This window comes from Diceros bicornis, chromosome 12 (assembly GCF_020826845.1).
Source record: "Diceros bicornis minor isolate mBicDic1 chromosome 12, mDicBic1.mat.cur, whole genome shotgun sequence".
NCBI lineage: Eukaryota > Metazoa > Chordata > Mammalia > Perissodactyla > Rhinocerotidae > Diceros > Diceros bicornis.
The window spans coordinates 19,222,537-19,241,734 of NC_080751.1; the positions used below are offsets into that span (position 1 = coordinate 19,222,537).

The following is a 19,198-nucleotide window of genomic DNA, read 5'->3' on the forward strand; positions in this document are numbered from 1 at the left end:
AGCCAAAGGTTTACCTGGGGATACCGAGGGCCATGTTGGGAAACACTAAAAGGTTTTGATCCAGGATCTGGCCAATTCTCTCTCTCTCCATCAGTCATTACTGATAGACTATACTCTGCTCTGGGCAATAAATTAATCCAGGTTCCATGTAGCTGGAAGATAAGAGCCCAGATGGAGTGGCATCCCTTAGGAAAGGCAAAAAGCAGTGGGTAGCACCAGTCACTCTGATCCTTCAGGTTTCTCTTCCAGACAGGGTCAGCAGGTAGCGAGAGGATGCTGAGGCAGAGGGCAGGCCTGATAGTAACTGCTATGCCTGTTCTGGTCATACTGGGTTCTTACATTTAAAATGCTTTTTATGATTAGTAAATAGAGACCTGAGTGCCTGCTCTTCTACCCTCTCCTCTGCCGCCCTCTAGGACTTTGTGGACTGTCTCCCATCCCTGCCCCATATCCAGCCACTTAAGGGATAATGTTTGGCTCAGTAGAGGTGGAGGCCTTGCAGGTTGTTACATATTTTGAATATCCCTCCTGGACAGAACTTTGCAGAAGGAGGAGGGAGGGACAGCAGAGACAAACCTCACGTACTCCACATTTTGCAGGCCCTTTCTGCTCTCTGGCTATTTCCCATCATCGAGATGCAGCTTTGGTGCCAGGTCATGGGGGATTTCCCACACTTGGGGTGGGCCAGGGAGAATGACAGAAGAAGGTTTCAGGATCATCATTTACAAGGATGCCCTCTGCTAGTCCTAGAACTGTGGTGGAGGTGCTGTCACTTGGGAGAGAGACTTCCTTTAGCCTCTGAACCAGGATCCTAGGAGGGTGGGAGCAGGCGATGTTTGCCCTCCTTCCCGCATGTTCCCTTTAGAAAACACATGACTTTATCCTGTCCCCCTCAGATAATCATCATTCAAGGAAGCCAGTGATCAACAAGTAGCGTTTGGGGGCACAACAAGCATCAGAGCCCTGGTCTGTTTTCAGAAATAGGGGTAGGGCAGTTTTCATAGACATCATAAACAGGAAGATTAATTTCCAAGATCTTCCTTTGTAATGAAATCCTTTGGGACTTAAAAAATCAGACATTAAGACATTTTGGCTGCCTTCCAAAGCAACATGGACTTAACCAGATAAATTCATTGAAAAATATTTTGAATATTGCAAAACAATCTGGCCTTGCGTGACGCTGCTTCCAATAATGAAAGATATTAGTTGAGACATTTCCCTCAAATTAAAACCATAATGAGATATCACCTCACACCAATTAAGATGGCTATCATCAAAAAGATAAGAGATAAAAAATGCTGGTGAAGGTATGGAGAAAAGGGACTCTTTGTGCACTGTGGGTTAGAATGTAAATTGGTACAGTCACTATGGAAAACAGTATGGGGGTTCCTCAAAAAATTAAAAATAGAACTATCATATGATCCAGCAATCCCATTTCTGGGTGTTTATCTGAAGGAAACAAAATCACCATCCCAAAGAGATATCTGCACTCCCACGTTCACTGCAACATTATTTACAATAGCTAACACATGGAAACAACCTAAGTGTCCATCGACGGATGAATGGATAAAGAAAATGTGGTGTACATACACAATGAAATACTATTTAGCCATAGAAAGGTTGGAAATCCTGCCATTTGCGACAACATGGATGGACCTTGAGGGCATTATGCTAAGTTAAATAAGTCTGACAAAGACAAATACTGTATGATTTCACCTATATGTGGAATCTAAAAAAACCAAACTCATAGAAACAGAGATGAGATTTGTAGTTGCCAGAGGTGGGGTGTGGTGAGAGGTGGGGGAATTGGGTGAAGGTGATCAAAAGGTACAAACTTCCAGTTATAAGATGAATTCTGGGGATGTAATGTACAACATGATGACTATATTAACAATACTGTATTGTATAGCTGCTAAGAGAGTAAATCTTAAAAGCTCTCATCACAAGGAAAACAAATTTGTAATTACATAAGGTGATGGATATTAACTAAACTTATCGTGGTCAATACTTTGCAATATTACACATGTAACAAATCATTATGTCGTACACCTTAAATTTATACAATGTTATATGTCATTTTATCTCAGTAAAACTGGAAAAAAATGAGACATTTCCCACCAATATAAATTTAATGCCATATAGGACAGTAATATATTCCTATTATAGTAAATACTTTTTATTATTAATAATGATACTACACAGCACTTACTATATGCAAGGTACTGTTCTAAGAAGTATATATATAAACTCCTTTAATCTTCACCATCTATCTCTGAGGTCAGTGCTCTTATTGTCCTCATTATACAAATGAGGAAACTGGGGCACAGAGAGGTTAAGTAACTTGCCCGAGATCACACAGCTAGTGAGTGGTGGAACACTGCTTGGCTGTTCAATTGTTCCTAGCTGTCCCTACCCAGAGGTAACTGTTTTTAATAATCAAAGGGACTGGGTGAACAAGAGTGATGCCTACTACAGTAGAAGCCCTGGTGTTCGCTGCCTGCTGCCACCACCACCACCCTGGCGACCTCCTTCTTTAAGAGCCCACTGCAAGGTTCATCCCCCCCGAATTCCAGACTTGAAAATATGCTCATTTTTGAATCACCATAGACAGCACTCTGGCTGACTCATGGGGTGTTTTTACCCTCAGAATAAAATGGCTGTGCAGCCTTTAGTATTTAAAACAACATTTAGCTCTTGGGGCTACTGTGGTAAGAATCTGTTTAAAATCTTAGCGACATCTGTCCAGTCTGGATTGCACTAACTGGCCTGAGATTGCACCTGTCCTGGGTCCCTCCCCGCACACACACATTCTTGTCTGCTGCAAGTCCTCTCTTTCCCTGAATGCCCAGAGGCTTTTGATGGTGCAAGAGCCTCTTTCTTTCCAGAAGTGTCTGCCGCATGGATCCACATCCTGGCCGAGTTTCTCACCTCCTTCATTTACCAAAGCCATTTCCCCCTCCTTTTTGAGTCCAGTGCTCTATGAGTCTTCAGTTTTTGTTCAGCTCAGCTCTACACACAGATGTGAGTCCCCTTGCATTGTGTGCTAAATATGGGAGTTCTAGAGATAAAATGAAGACAAGCTCTGGCCTGGAAAGGCTCACTGTCTGTTTCCCCCTGCGGGACCCTCCACGGAAGAACTAAGACACAGGGAAGGGAAGACGCCATGGCAGCAGAGCGGCACTCACTTCAAACTCCCCAGGGCGTTACAGAGCACCTTCTGATTCTGCACAAAGGCAGGGCACGTGCTAGAACGAGACATGTGAGAGCTAGTGTTTTTTCTTCTCTCGGATATTACTTTGTTTGGGCTTTTCCTAGTCCAGGGCCAGGGAATAGAAGTCGATAACCATGCACGTACCATGTGGGCACAGCAGGCGATGGCAGGTTATCCCAGGCCGTAAGCTCTCTGGGGAGACACTGGCCGGGGCTATGTGGTGGCTCAAGGTGATGATGGGGAGAAGGCAGATTCTTTTTTATTTTTGTTATTATTTTTTTATTGCAGTAACATTGGTTCATGACATGATATAAATTTCAGGTGTACATTATTATATTTCTATTTCTGCATAGGTTACATCATGTTCACTACCCAAAGACTAATTACAATCCATCTCCACACACGTGCCTAATCATCCCTTTCGCCCTCCCCCCTCCCCCCGTCCCCTCTGGTAACCACCAATCCAATCTCTGTCTCTATGTGTATGTTTGCTGTTGTTTTTATCTTCTACTTATGAGTGAGATCATATGGAATTTGACCTTCTCCCTCTGACTTGTTTCGCTTAGCATAATACCCTCAAGGTCCATCCATGTTGTCACAAATGGCTGGATTTCATGGTTTCTTATGGCTGAGTAGTATTCCATTGTGTATATATACCACATTTTATTTATCCATTCATCCCGTGATGGGCACCTAGGTTGCTTCCAAGTCTTGGCTATTGTGCATAATGCTAGAAGGCAGGTTCTTATTGATCTTGTAGCCCAAGTGCTTAGATCAGTGCTGGGCACACAGTAGGTGCGTCCTATAAATGTTAGCTAAAAGTAATGAAATAAAGGTAGGTGCCACTCTTTATTATTAAAAATAAAGAGGCCCAAGGCACTCTCCCAGATGAGCAGACTAGTTACTAAGACCAGGGTGGTCTTGGAAGAGTATCAACTGGTGCACCTCAACAACTGTGTGTGTGTGCATGCACACCATACATACCCACGCTTATGTATTTTTTACATGTCAAATAACACTCATCATTTACAATATTCTGTGGATCCTTCCTAAGCACCTCCCCAGCTGTCCCACTCAAAGGGTGTGCCCATTGGCAATCTCACTAATGACTTGTGCTTCCATTGATCATGTTAGTTTTTGCCAATTTTGTATAAATTGCATAAAAAATGCAAGATCTGTCCTCAATCTTTGCACAGTTTTTTGTTGCTCTCTTCCTCCTCGTGGTCCTGTTAGCCTTGTGTCACAGGTTTGCTTTGAGCAGCCAGAGGCCCGAGGCGAGGAGGAGGAGCTGGGGGCACTTACCACGGTGCAGCAGAGGGGCCAGAACCACCAGAGCAGAGCCAGGGCCAGGAGCAAGAACAGGATCAGCAGGGCGATTGCCAGGATGGAGCCGTCGGACTGCAGGGCCAAGAAAGAGGGCGGTCAGCAATGGGGCAGGCCATGTGTGCCACCAGCGCGTGAGCTCAGGCTGGAGCATGGCAATACCTGTGGTCTCCCCCTCCCTGTACCCCATCACCAATATGCAGATTTAAGGCACAGAGAAGAGCACAGTTTGCCAAGCAAATGGCTGAAACTCTGCCCAGCATTCTGGGCAACACACTTGATGTAGCCAATTCTCACAAGAAATGGATTCATCTTTTCAGCGAGGTCCCGCTCTTCTCTTTGAACAACATTCTGAACAACCAACCCTGCAAGACACGGAGCAGGCTGCCCATGCAACTGGGCACTGAGATGGCCTACCACTGCCCATCTGCCTCTGGACCATCACCCGCTGCCTGTGACAGCCTCCCGCCCCCTGGGTCTGCTGTTCCTGCCACCACCTGGGCTGGACTCAGGACAATTCTACTCAGGATTCAGCCTGCTTCCCTGAACCCGTTCACATAGATGCATGTTACAGATTCATGAGGCAAAGTCTAGAGCCTGCTGATGGGATGTGACAAAGGGCGGACAGATTCTGGGGAGTGGAGGGTGAGGCAGCCGCTGCTGAACCTGGGAGGGGAGGGGTGTGGCGGCTGAGTCAGTGGTGCTGTCAGATCAAGTGACCCAAGACAAATCATACCCATTTCAAACATGCCTAGGCCAGTCCTGAAAACAGACACGGCTGCTGTGGCCTGAGATGGCTGTTAACTTTTAGCAAACAGAGATCCCAGTGGGTGTCAGTATTCTGGGGCTGCTGGTTCAGGAAGCAGATTTAAGTCCCCCTCACCACCCTCCTGCCCCTCCAGCTACTGAGAGTGCAAATGGGTACAAGTTTTGGGGGTGGGGGCAAGGGACAAATTGTCATAGGTATTAATTGTCATAGGTACTCTTTCTGAGTAAAGCTGGCAATTCCACTTTTAGCCCAAGAAAATAATCAGGCATGCTTGCACAGATAATAACAATAATAATAATAATAATAATAATAATTAATAATAATAAGGAAAACAACCTAAATGTTTAACAATTAAGGAATGGCTAATAATACATTATAGAACTACCATGCAATCAATTACTATGTAGACATTATGTTTTCAAATAATGTTTAAACAACATGAGAAAACGTTCCTGATATGAGTGGATTTATGTATATATGTCGAGAGTGAGACAGACAGACTGAGGGACATTTACTAAAATATTAACAGTGGTTTTTCTGGTAGTGGGTTTATGGTAACTTTCTTTTTTTTAAAAAATTTGTATTTTCTTTTTTTTTAATATTTCATAGTGAGAAAATAAGACTACTGAAGTTGTTCTTTAACAATGTGCACTGGGGGCTCCCCACTTTCGTGTCAGAGCTCACCTGGCCCACAGGTTCTTACTCAGAGTCAGTGGACCTACAGGGTACACAGATGGGCTCGTGTGGATGGAAGCCTGTGGCCCTGTTGAAATGACACCCATGATCTTTCATGCATGTGTCTTCGGGGGGGACCATTCACAGCACAATCAGATTCTCGAAGTTCCCTGCTTTACAGAGGAGGGAGGTAGGGAGGCCTGTTCAGGGTAACACAGCAGGTTAATGGCAGAGCTGGGACTTCACTCACTCCCACTCTGAGTGCTCAGCGGGGGCTACTGGAAGCTGTTTAAAGGCAGCTCTTACTTCCTGGAATGTCTTTGACCAAAAAGCCAGGGAACTAAACACCCCGGCCCCCACCAAGCCAAGGCTTGGGAATGCCAGACAGCCCCAAGGGAGGGAGCTGCAGCCTCACAGTACAGGTGCGGGGCTGGGCAGTGGGTAGGGAGAGAGCACAGATGATGGACATGGCTGTGGTAGAGAGGACGCTTCTGGACCCAAAAGATTTATGCATGAGCTACAGCAGAGTGATGTTCTCGTGATGACACAAAGAAATCATGTGTTTTCCAAACTTATTGTTAGTCGAGGACAACTCTCTCGATCTCTCAGTCTCTACATTCCATGCCCATACAATGGAGATACTAAACCTCCCTGGTCTCCTTGCATTGTCGTGAGGGTAGAATGAGCTATCAGATGTAAGCAGACCTGGCCGGGCAATTGGGATGAAAGTTATGTCAAACATTGAGCTGTAACTCACCCTGCCTCCATTTGCCCATGATGGCAAACACGGTGGGCATTTCAGATCAGAAATCTGCCTGCACTTGGAATAAGTGGCTTTGGTTACCGAGAGGCTCATTCAACAGTGATCTTTTAGTACTGAGTAATAACTTAGTAGACTACAGACTACATTTATTCACATTATTCTCCATCTCCCCACTCCTGATTTTATTTTTCACTTTAGATGGAGGAACTGAAGCAGAGAGGCTTATATATTGCAGGGAAATGTTTTTACTTCCTTCAGGAAGAGGGAGAAGGTTTCCTGTGAGGCGGGGAAGGTGAGGGACCTGAACCACAAGTAGGGAGAGGAGGCTTCTACCCGGGGAGACGACTTCCTGGGTTAGGACAGAGCTATGTCCAGCCTTTCTCCAGCCAGCCTTGCTGTGCCCCTTATGAGCCACAGTTCTCCCTGGCTGTAGTGGACTCAGGAAGGGGCAAGGGTCAGCGAGGGGCACTGGGGGAGTGGAAAGAACAGGGGCAGGAGCTCCTGGAGGAACTTTCTCCTGCTCTGGAGACAGTCCCCAGATAAAGCCCCTAAATGCACCGCTTGCTTTTTAAGATTTTCCAGCAACCATTATATACCCAGTGCAGACGAGTTACCGTCAAACAAAGGGCATGAATTTTTGATAAACTTAGATCTGAATTAATGTTTTACCAGAGCATAAAATGTGCATGCAACCTCAGAGGTTCATTCGTGTATTATTCATTCAGCAGAGGTTTATTGAGCATCTGTTTTGTGCCCATTGAGCAGACCTCAGGGATACAGGATTAATTAGACAGAACCGAGGTGCTCACCGTTTGTTGAGGGAGATGTGTAAACAATTAACCACATGCAGGCAGCTGTGTGTCATTCAACAGCTGTACACTGAGCACCTTCAATGCGCCAAGCAGTGAACAAAATTGACAGTCTCTATATTTAAAGAGCTTACATTCTGGTGAAATAATACTAACGATGATGATAAAGATAATTGTTACTAGTACAGCTAATATGTATTGAGCACTTACTGTGTGCTGGGGACTGTTGTTTCTATGTACTAACATGCTTTCCATATGTTAGCTCATTTAATTTTCATTAACTTTATGAATTCAATAATATTTTTCCCATTTTACGGATAAAAATACCGAGGCAAGGACAGGTGAAGAAACTTGCCCCAGGTCACAGGGAGAAACAAAAATTTAAAGCTGGTCAGTTTAGTCCCCCAGCTTACAGATTTAACTGGCAGGCTATTGCTCTCAGCAAGTGCTAAGAAGCGAATGCCTGGGAACTAGCACTTCATAGAGGAGGTGACACTGGAGCGCTCACCCCGCAGGGCCAGGAGAGGTTGGCATTCCTGCACAGGAAGGCAAGCACGAAGTGCACGCAGTGGTGGGGAAGGGAGCGGGGGTCCCTACTGTGAGAGGCCATGCAAATGAAGCCCAGCAGTGTGGCTTCTATCCTGAGTCAAAGGGGACCCTTGCTGGCTTTAACCTGGGGGCACTGTGATCCGATTTGTTTCTTGGGAAGCAAACATTGTCGACACTGTAGAGTATGGACCCGAGGAGGGAAAGACAGAGTCAAAGGCCCAGGTGGAGGGCTGCTGCCCAATTCTTTTAGGATGACATTTTACAGGGTCAATCCTTCCAGAACTCTTGTGTTTTCATGGATATGTTCAGTACTAATTTCACTAACAATAGCTAACAATTATTGTGTGCTATTTACATTCCCTGCACTACGCTAAGTGCTGTATATGCATCATCTCATTTAATTAAATAAGCCTTGTTATAGCTGCCTTGTTGTAGGGACTGTTACCCTCTCTCGCAGGTAAGGAAAATGGAGACGCAGTGAAGGTATGTAACTTACCCAAGACCCTCCACATACCACTTACAGACATATTTATATTTATATGCCTACAATTTTAATGTTGCAAAACTGGAATTTGAACCCTCATAGTCTGATTTTAGAACCTTGCCCCCTCCCACTTAACCACTACACTATAATGTCAGATTTATAAAAATTCACTTAAGAAATATCTGTACTTTAAAGATTGAACTTGAAGCAGCTGCAGGAGAGATTGAGATTGTGTTTGTAATGGCTGCATCCACTCTGATGGAAGGAAGTTCACCTATTGGCCCAGTGTGGATCAGCGTGTTGCATGGGAGAAAGCGTGTTTCAGAGTGAAGTCGGAAAGGGACAGGACCACAGAGGAACCTGCCTTCCCCTTAAACATAAGCTTGGCTTGGAGTTTCAATCAATAACCTTGTGAAGAAGGATTGAAAACTAATGTAAGGAGGGCTCTGTTATCTGTTGGATATACATCAGTATGTAGTATAGAAATACGTATACATCTGTACTGTGTAGTGAACGGTATTTGCTTTGTTCATGAAATTAAGTTATTCCAAACCAGTCCTTTTGCATCTTCAAGTCCCAAGATGAAAAACCCCCTTGGGTGCTAAGAAGCAGGCTCTGCTAGTGGCTGAGAGACATGTGGAATGTTCCAGAGTCCACACAGCATAGCCTGGGACCCCAGAACCTGGCTCCGCTCTGTGCTGCATTCTGCTCTGGTGCAGACTGCCTTGCCTCCTTGGGCTTTGGCCTCCAACCTGCCCTCCTGTGTTCCACTGTCTGTTGGCAAACTCTGTGCTAACCGCCACCTGCTCCTGAAAGCTTCTTTTGGATCAGAGCCCAGGAGGGTCATGGGCTGACCGCTGCTCTCAGCCTGACTCAGGACCATGTGGGCTGGGCCCCTGCTTTCTCCCTCTCCACCTGGGCAAAGGGTGGCCAGGACTGGAGAGACCCCCAGGCCCATATGGTCACCACCATGGGGTGGGGTGGGAGGGGCCATTTAGGTCAGCGGCCCCTCTGATGAACTGTGCCTGCTCAGCCCTGTCTTGGGTGGCTAGCTGGCAGGGGGCAGGTGGCTTCCGAGAACTCACCAGTTCAGCACGAGCCAGCCTCGAGATCTGGAAGCAGAGACCCACACTCCAGGCTCTCTGTCTGAGTGTCCTCACTGGGGCAGAGGGCCTGAAGTGGGGCCCTGCACAGACCTGATTTTACTACACGAAGTGAGAGCACACACTGACTTGCCCAGCAGACTCTCAGTCTCTGACCCCTGCCCTTGCGGGGCAGCCCCTGCATGTCATTCACCAGAAACATTCGACAGAGATTTCAGAGGTAAAAAAAACAGCAGATCAATAGCCAAAGATTGATTCCTACCATTGTTATTGTCCCGACAAACTAAATATCAGCACAAATCAAATTCTTATTTTATTTAAAAAAGTGAAAATAAAGTTTTAAAAAATCAACATGGCCCTTTAATTCAAAAAAGTTTTGGCTGGAGGTGAGGGGGCTCTGGGGTGGTGGCTAGAGCTGAAAGGAGGCTGGTGGTAAGGCAAGCAGCCTAAGGCGGTGCATCTTCCAGGTGGGGGGATCGTCTGTGTTTTTCAGTGAAGAGTTTAATGCCTTTTTTCCCCTCGTCAAATGCTGAAGTATAACATGCTCACACAGAGGCCCGCTGTTGAGCACCCAGCCACGGAATATTAAACACGAGGGCAGGATGCACTCAGGCCTCTCCTTCCTCCGGGCAGTTGTTAGATGACCTTCCCTGAAGGCTGCCTGGCTCGAAAGGCCGAATTCCTGCATCCTGGCTTTCTTTAATTCCTTCTGTTCCCAGCTCATGGAATGAGGGCATCTCTTTTTAAGACAAGGAGGCATTGTTTTTAAGGGTACAGATTTGGAAACTTGAATGATGAAAGCATCTCATACTGGTAGGTTTTTAGGAAATTCTGGATTTCTGGCGCATGGCGTGGGGGCGAGGGGTCTTGTCTGGGCCCATTTGCGGTGTGACAGGAGAGAGGCAGGCCTCTGGACAATCGAGCACGGGCCTTGCTGCCCCTTTCTGTTTTGTTTGCGTTGCCATAGTAAAGGGAGGGGAATAAAACTGAGAGGAATTGCTGGGAGACTGAGGGAAGCTCCACTTTAAAACACTGTGAAATCCTCCATCTCAAAGTTGAGTTTGGACCGGGATCCGCCTGATGCCCAGGCCTGGGGTTATTATGTAGCCAATGAAGCGTCTTCAGTGCGGCCTGGATAACTGTCTCAGTTAAGGCAGGAGCGTTCTTCCCCACTCCTGCATATCTTTCCACCCGTGTGTGCAGCTGTAGGCCTTTCTCTTCCCCCTCACTCATTCAGTAACAAGGTGAGAGCAAACCGAGCACGCGGGGATCTGCTCTTCCCTTTCTCTCCCAGCGCGCTGCCCACAGGGAGCAGAGGCTGTCCTCTTTTGCTCCATGCAAGCTGGTTTTGGAAGAGGGGCCTGATGCAATTTGGGGGGAGGGGAGCCTCTTCAACAAAAAGAACATAAAAAATATAAATACAAAATATTTAGGGTCTTAGATGGACTCGTTCAAGTGCAGATCCCTGAAACTTAAACTTCTCCGCTTCCCGGCAACTCTGCCCCCGGCTGTGAGTCTTCCTGGTGGGCCCCACGCCCAGGACGAAGCTGGTAAATCTGTTTAATTCTGGGTTTCAGTTTCCAGCCCATTTGCTGCCACACTCAGCTACAGTCTCCAGCCCACAGTAATAAAGGCAATACTGAGGTTTCCATATATCATTTTTTGGGGTCTCATTTCTGTTTGTTCACATGCTTTATTGCCCCCACTACAGTGACCCCTCCCATATCTCTTATTTAACTTACCCCAGGATGGGCCCTGGTAGTTGTAACAGTTACATCTGACAACAGCAGTGTACATGAATTATTAACACAGGGGTTATGAGAGCACTCCCTGACTGGTGGTGGGTTTGCCATAGGTCTACAGTCTATGCTAGGTTTTGCAGATTAACACTGAATTACTGAAGATACTCAGACTCTTTCACATGGTTAGACTAGGCTATCTTTTACACATTTAACAGGAAAGAATGAATTAGCAGGTGTATTCTGCCACATTGAAGGACTATTAGCCAAACTCTGCCAAAAATATGACAGAAAAATAGCTGATGATCCATTAGAGCTTCTCAAAAGCTGGCAATGCTGTTTCCCTGGATTCAGCTGGTAAATGATGATGCCACAGGGCACTCCAGGACGCGACAAGGTGGGGCTGGTATGGCGTGAGGCTCCCCAGTGGTCCCCCCTCTTCCCCTCCCGCTGCCTCTGCCCCGTCTGTCTCTCTCTGGTGTTGAGTGAGGTTGTCTTTGAAGCACTGTCGGAAAGCCCTCTAGGGAAAGAGACCCTTTCACGAGGGGCAGCTCTGGTCTGTGACCTTGTGATCTCATGGCAACCTGCTTGCTCTAAATACCAAAGAGGCCATCCTTGTGAGACGGAAACGTACAGAGATTAAGGAACTAGGGACGTGTTGACTTGTCCTGGTCAGATGGGAGACCCTGTGAGCAGTCAGAGTAGTGTCAGCCCCCTGGTGGAGGGAGGCTTGGTGGGCTCTGCACCAAGCCTCTGCTGCTCCCCCCTCCACTCCAGGCTGCCTTCCTCCCTCCCAGGGCAGGGGCTGGCACTCTGGAGGTGTCACATTCCAGTGCTCTGAAGTGGAATTTAGAACCATCCTCAGCAGCTGGTATGAGCTCTGTTTCCTGCCCAGACAAAACTGGAGGAGCATGGGCAAGTTTTATTTTGGAAGATGAAATTTAAGTCATTTTATTGCTGCTGAGAAGTTCTGATTGGAATTCTATCCCTTTGGCTTCTGTGATGGTACTCTCCTGAACCTCCTTCTTCCTAGCTCTCATTATTCCTTGTCCACCTTCTTCATGGGCTTCTTCTTATATTCAGTCTTTTAAATGTCAGCACGTCCCATGGATCCATTTTTTAGGAAGGTATATACTTTTTATTTTGCCTGAAGTGTATGTCTACTTTTTTTTTTTTCACTTTTTAAAATTATGATAGGGGCCAGCCTGGTGGCGTAGTGGTTAAGTTTGCATGTTCTGCTTCGGCAGCCTGGGGTTCACTGGCTTGGATCCTGGGCGTGGACCTATTCACTGCTCATCAAGCCATGCTGAGGTGGTGTCCCACATAGAAGAGCTAGATGGACCTACAACTAGGATATACAGCTATGTACTGGGACTTTGGGGAGAAAAAGGAAAAAGAGGAGGATTGGCAACAGATGTTAGCTCAGGGCCAATCTTCCCCAGAAAAAAAAAAAGTAAAATTATGGTAAAAAAATATAAACACATAAAATTTGCCATGTTAACCATTTTTTTGTGTGTGTGTGAGGAAGACTGTCCCTGAGCTAACATCTGTTGCCAATCCTCTTTTTGCTTGAGGAAGACTGTTGCTGAGTCAAAATCTGCACCAAGCTTCCTCTATTTTATATGTGGGACACCACCGCAGCATGGCTTGATGAGTGGTACATAAGTCTGCACCTGTGATCCGAAACCGCGAACCCCGGGCTGCCAAAGCAGAGAGCATGAACTTAACCACTATGCCACTGGGCCAGACCCCCCATGTTAACCATTTTGAAGTGTACAATTCAGTGGCATTCAGGACATTTACAATGTTGTGCAACCCACGGATGCACTCTTGGTCTCTTGCTCTTTTTCTTTCTAACACTCTTCAGGGGCTGTCTCATTTCCTTTCATAGTTTAAACTCGAGTCTAGATATTGATGACTTAAATCGTTATCTCTAGCCTAGATCTCTCCTCACGCTTCAGGGTCACAGTCAGGGTCATTCAATTGTCTGGTAGGTCCTATTGACACCTCACACTCAATAGTTCAAACTGAGCTCATTGTTTTCCCCTTCAAATCTGCTTGTCCTGTCGCCTCATTCAATGGAACTACTCCTCAATCCACGTTGGAAATCTGGAAGTCAGTCTCAATTTTCTTTCTCTCCCTCGCTCCTCCCTGATGTCATACCCTCCATCAGTACACCTAGCTCCTTTGGTCACCTACGTACTTCTTGAATCTGCCCCTGTCTACCCCATCTCCAACACCAGTGATTAGGTTTAGAATCCTATTATTTCTTTCCAGGACAGTTCCAGTTATTTCTTCACTGGTTTCTCCACCACCATTCTTGCTTCCCCAAACTCTATCCTCTACAGCTGCATCTAAGTTATCTATCTAAAGCGCTATTCTGAGAGCTCTGCCCGCATGAACTCTTTAACAACTCTTCATTGCCTGCAAGAGTCCTTAACAGTTGAGAATTTGATAAAAGTGAAACACACCTCTCCTCAGAAAAGCACACATTTGCATTTACACACAAGCTCACAAGTTCTGATTACAATTTCAGGGAGTCCATCAAATGCCCAGAATCCATTTACAGACCCTTAGATAAAGGGTCCTTAGCCCACACAAAGCCCTTCACAACCCGGCCTCTCAAATTTCTCCAGCCTCCTCCCTCACCACCACCCTCCTTACCCTTTGTGTTTTGACAAAACTAAATCACATATAGTTCCCTGTACACACCTCACTATTCTCTCATGTTCTCCTTCTCCTTGAAACACCCTTTCTTCCTTTCATTGCTTGGGTAATTGTTTTCCATCTTTCAACTATTAGCTCAGGCACTCTCTGGTTAATTCTTACCTTATGTATTTATTGAAAACCTACTATGTGCTGGGCCCCGTACAAGCACTGGCATAAAAGATGGACAAGGTCTCTGCAATCACAGACCTTGTAGTTGAGTGGGGAACACAGACAAGTAAATACTACCACTGAACTCCTAGTCTGTGCTCTCAATTTATATCTTTATCTTAGCATCTACTGTATATTGTAGAAATTATATCATTCTGTGCTTGTCTCTCCCATTGAACTGGAGGACAAATACCTGACTTTACTCATCTTTGTAACTTTGAGATGTAGTATAGTGTTTCAAACATAGAAAGACTTAATAATCACTCAAGTATTTATTAGATAGAGGGAAATGAGAATTTAGCAGGATAAAGCCTTCTACAGCTAGTGGGAGCCAATGTCATCCAAAGCTGCTCACCTCCCCCTTCATGGCCCCATCACTGGAAACAGCTCACCAACCTCACTGCAAAGAGCTTGGGCTTTGGAATCAGCAACAGATAATCTAAATCCTAATTTTTCCACTTATTAATATGTGGACCTTAGATAAGCTACGCAACCTCTCTTAAACTTCCTTTTCTCTACATATATGAAATTGAGATAATTCCTACTTCTCAGGATTGATTCAATACTTACATCAGATAAGGTATGTAAAGATCCTGGCACGTGGCCGTCCTTCAATAAGTATGGCCTCCCTTTCTCTTCACCCCTTGCTTCTATGCCCAAGCCATGTTCCTGGTGATGTGCCCAGGCTTGGCCTAGGTAAATGAATTTGATTCCTGTGAACAATCTCCCGCTGTGACTGGAGCTATGGTGTTAGTGGGTGGTCCCAGGTTACATATTTGGGGAACCACAGGCCCTCAGATTGCCATACATGTGTCAAGAAAAGGGAAACCCAAGTGGGTTTTCCGATGGTAAGTTTAACAGCCCTCATAAAGTTGATTAAACATTAATGAGGCTAAAACATAATCAAACATTATGATTCATTCTTGCTACCTGAGAGGTAATCTAGGCTAGAAATGGCAATAAAATTGATAGACACTGAAGACACTGGATTCCTTAACCCACGAAGTCGGCAGTATAGAAAAAATATTAGGTGAGAATTACCTAAGCTCTTGTGGAACTCTTTTTAAAAAGCATGGCTATAAAGTAATGAGGCTGTTCGTGTAGTGAACACAGCAGAACCCTTACATCCACATGAATCTAATTCCCTCCAAACTAGTGTTTCGGGCGCTGGAGACTCTCCAATGATACAGCCATTGCTCAAAGCAATTCTGAAACTCCTCCCTTGGAAATGTTTCTGAAACCAATTTCGAGGCCATAAAAAGAAAATCTTATACTTTTTTAGTTCTTTGCTTTTCACCAAGGAGGTTCCCAGCTTGATAACCTACCATTCCCCAGATCTGGTTCCCACAACTTTTGGGGTTGTTTTGATATCAAATGATGATGACATTTCCTTATTCCCCTATTGAGGATAGTCAAACACAGTGCCTTCAAAGTTATGGCAATTTCAGAGCAGGAGTGCAGAAGACAGTTGGAATCATAACAGTGCTGTTGGAGAAAGTATATGGTTTTCCAAGGTAAATATTTTGAAGGAGCAGCAATCATTTGGATATGTAAATTCTAGTTTGCTATAAATCTTATTACTTTATGCCTTATATGAATAATACCAGAAGGTATTATTATAGATAAGCCATCACTAGTATGCAATTAAGGGGAAGATTGATACCACACTCTTATTACTTTATGCCTTATATGAATAATACCAGAAGGTATTACTATAGATAAGCCATCATTAGTATGCGATTAAGGGGAAGATTGATACCACACTCTTACAAACTCAAGCTTTGAGGTTGTTACCGTGGAATGACATTCTGTGTCAAGGTTTTCCAGCATCATCTTGGCCTTCTTGTCACCTTGACCCAATAGAGACATTTCATGTCCCTCACAATGGTGAGGGTGACAATAAGTAAATCATGGATGCATTCAGCACTTTCCTTTCTCTCCATAAAATGCATAGAGTTTGTTAATCAAAACCAGGTTTTAGAGAATAATGCAGACAAGATGTAGCTCATTAGTACTCAGAATGCCTTAGTTCCTGTGAGTGGGCTGTTGAAATAGGATTACAGAGAAAATTACTTAGTGATGTCCCAACACTATAATATAGGAAGAGAAAGGCTAATTTCTCGTTGTCATTTTTTGTTCTGTTAGGTACAGGGACTTGTCTACCTGCCTTTAATGGAGCTAATTGTTTAATGTATATGCTCAATTGGTCTTATCGATCATCCTACATATATTAGTCAGCATTATTATTACCTATTATCAGTAAGTAAGCATACCTACTCTATACTGTTAGCTGTTGCTTTAGACTATGAACTTGAAAGGTGGAAGCCATACCTATGTTTTGGGTGGCGCCTCATAGAGATAGATGCTTACCAGTGGAGACCATGATGATTGAGCCCCTAAAACGATGTCTCTAAACTGCATAATAGGGTATCAGGAAACCAACAAATCATTTTTTGTTGAGTTTCTAACACACACTCAGCAATAGGTGACACAGAAAGTCAGCCTCCAATCCTGGAAGATGTTATCACTGTCCAGTTAAGAAAGTCAGAATTAATTCACAGGTCTTGGTCAAAGAGCAGCACAGGTTATATGCACTTAAACTCTAAATGATGCTACAAATCACAGTGCTTGAGCTCAGAGCAGAGGGAGTTCAGAAGGCTTGCCAAGGTCAGTGAGGCAACCTGGGGCAGGTCCAGGTAGCACTTGGCAGGCCTGGCAGCCACAGTGAAATTTGGGTAGGTGGAGAGGAGAGGACACTCCAGAAGGAAAGTGAAATGTGATCAAAGGTGTATAAGTAGGGAGAGACATAACTTTATTTAGAGAGAGGAAGTATGAAATACAAATGTTTGATTATCACCAAACTTTTTTTTTGGTGAGGAAGATTGGCCCTGACATAACATCTGTTGCCAATCTTCCTCTTTTTTCTTGAGGAAGATTGTCGCTGAGCTAACATCTGTGACAATCTTCCTCTCTCTTGTATGTGGGACGCTGCCACAGCATGGCTTGATGAGCAGTGTGTAGGTCCATGCCTGGGATCTGAACCAGCGAACCTCAGGCCACCAAAGCGGAGCACGTGAACTTAACCACTATGCCCCCAGGCTGGCCCCCATCATCAAACATTTTTATCTATTAGGGATCAGTTCATTGACAAATCTTAAGACCAGGAGGTAAAGGTCAACTGAGGTTGCCAGATTGGACTCTATTATAAGCAGCGTTTGTTAGACATTTATTTTTGTTGACGTTGCACCTTTTATATACAATCTCAAAAACCTTGAGCTTTACATATACCTTTTCTAAGTCCACGAATTTGGGCAACGCAGGTAAAATAAAATTGCCTTAGCTGCACCTTTCATACTTCCTCTGCCTGCAAATGAAGTGTTTTCCTGAAGCTGGGCTGTGTGTAAAAGAAATCCAGGACTATTCTGGTTGTCACTTATTCGAGTGCTTTTTAATTTAAAAAAAAATGAAACAAAACATTAAGCCCACTGCTTTGGGCACTGACTAAACTAACATCTGTTCTAGCAACCACAGTAATGGCAAAGGAATTCTAGTTATGTATTCCTTGTGGCACAGACTGACTCTGCTTTTGGAGAGATATAAATTAAACCATTGACCTTTGAATTTCCTTGGTGCCTTAATAAATAGGTGAGAAGCTGGTTGCTTTGCAAAAGGAAAGGTGTTTATATACCCTTGTGGGACTTTATCATTCTGCAGGGAGCAGAGCGAGGAGTTTGCCTGCTTTTGGGTAGTGCAAACAATAAAAAATCACGTCAGTCCCAAATAATATCCCGATCAGAAGAGACACATAAGGACCCTGGGGCAGCTTGGGACTTAGTGCAATGTGGCTGTAAACTGTAAACCAGAACAATATGTCTGGGTTCGGCTGCTGTCTCCTCCGGTTCTGAGATAGCCTAGTCCACTGATTTTGCCAATTTGGGACCATTTAAAGAGTTGGCAATTATTTTAGTGTTGGCAGAAAGGAGAGTTGCTCAGGGCCTCTCTGCTTTGTGGTCCTATTTCCCAAACTGTTAATCTGTCCTCCCTCTCCGCCTCTTCCTCCTTCTCCTCCTTTTCTCTCTCTCTCTCTCTGTGTCTCCACATGCACACACTTTTTGGGTCTTCTTTAAATTGTGCACTTCTTCCTATTATTGTGCCTCTCACAACTGGATTTGCTAATCCAGAATGCTCAACCCGAAAGACTCAACCATTTGGAACAGCCCCAATAACCCAGAAGCAGGCATAAATGGAACACAGTGGTCAGTCACTAAAGCTTGTGTACCTAGGGCATGTACTTTCTCTCAAGTTCTTATTCAGCGACTAGGAATTCTTACTTTATAAACAAATTATATAATCCTAGTTGTCTGTAGCTGGGGACCCAGAAGCTTAAACTGTCAAATTAAAGAGGGCAGATCTAGAATGGAAGACACATGTATAATACCAAGAAGTGAGAGGCCAGAAAAAGCAGAATCATAGACTTCAAAAAACATAGTGAACAAAAGATCACTCTAGGGACAAAGAGCTTCAGAAATTGAGGGCTTCATAGTCATCTGGCAAATTTTAGCTCATGAGAAGAACGGTGGAGAGAAAAATGTAAACACTGTACAATATTTCATAACATCCATTAGTGTACAAAGGCTTCCGTAAGAAGAAAGGCCTGGGAGTCTTGAGCTAGTCTTGAACTTGAGGGATGAGCTCAATTTGTATGTGTTGCCTTGGCTCCCTTGGCGAATGATGTCACTACAGCACTGCCCCGAACCTGTGACAGCAGTGAGTTTGGCCCGTCCCCCCATCCAGAACTGACCAGCGATAACACAGTTCTTTGCATACATGTCTATTTTTCTTTGTCACCTCCTCTCCCCACAACTAATAGTTTTCTTTGTTGTCTCTCTATCTCGC

At 44.8% G+C, this 19,198-nt stretch overlaps 1 protein-coding gene across 1 annotated transcript in view; it reads right to left on the reverse strand.

Moving 5' to 3' along the window:
• ANTXR1 (ANTXR cell adhesion molecule 1) overlaps positions 1–19,198 on the reverse strand; it is a 222,129-nt gene that overhangs the window by 85,890 nt on the left and 117,041 nt on the right. Inside the window, exon 13 of the mRNA XM_058551049.1 lies at positions 4,514–4,609. Within this exon, the coding sequence (XP_058407032.1) occupies positions 4,514–4,609 (96 nt within the window). The remainder of the gene's footprint in view (positions 1–4,513; positions 4,610–19,198) is intronic.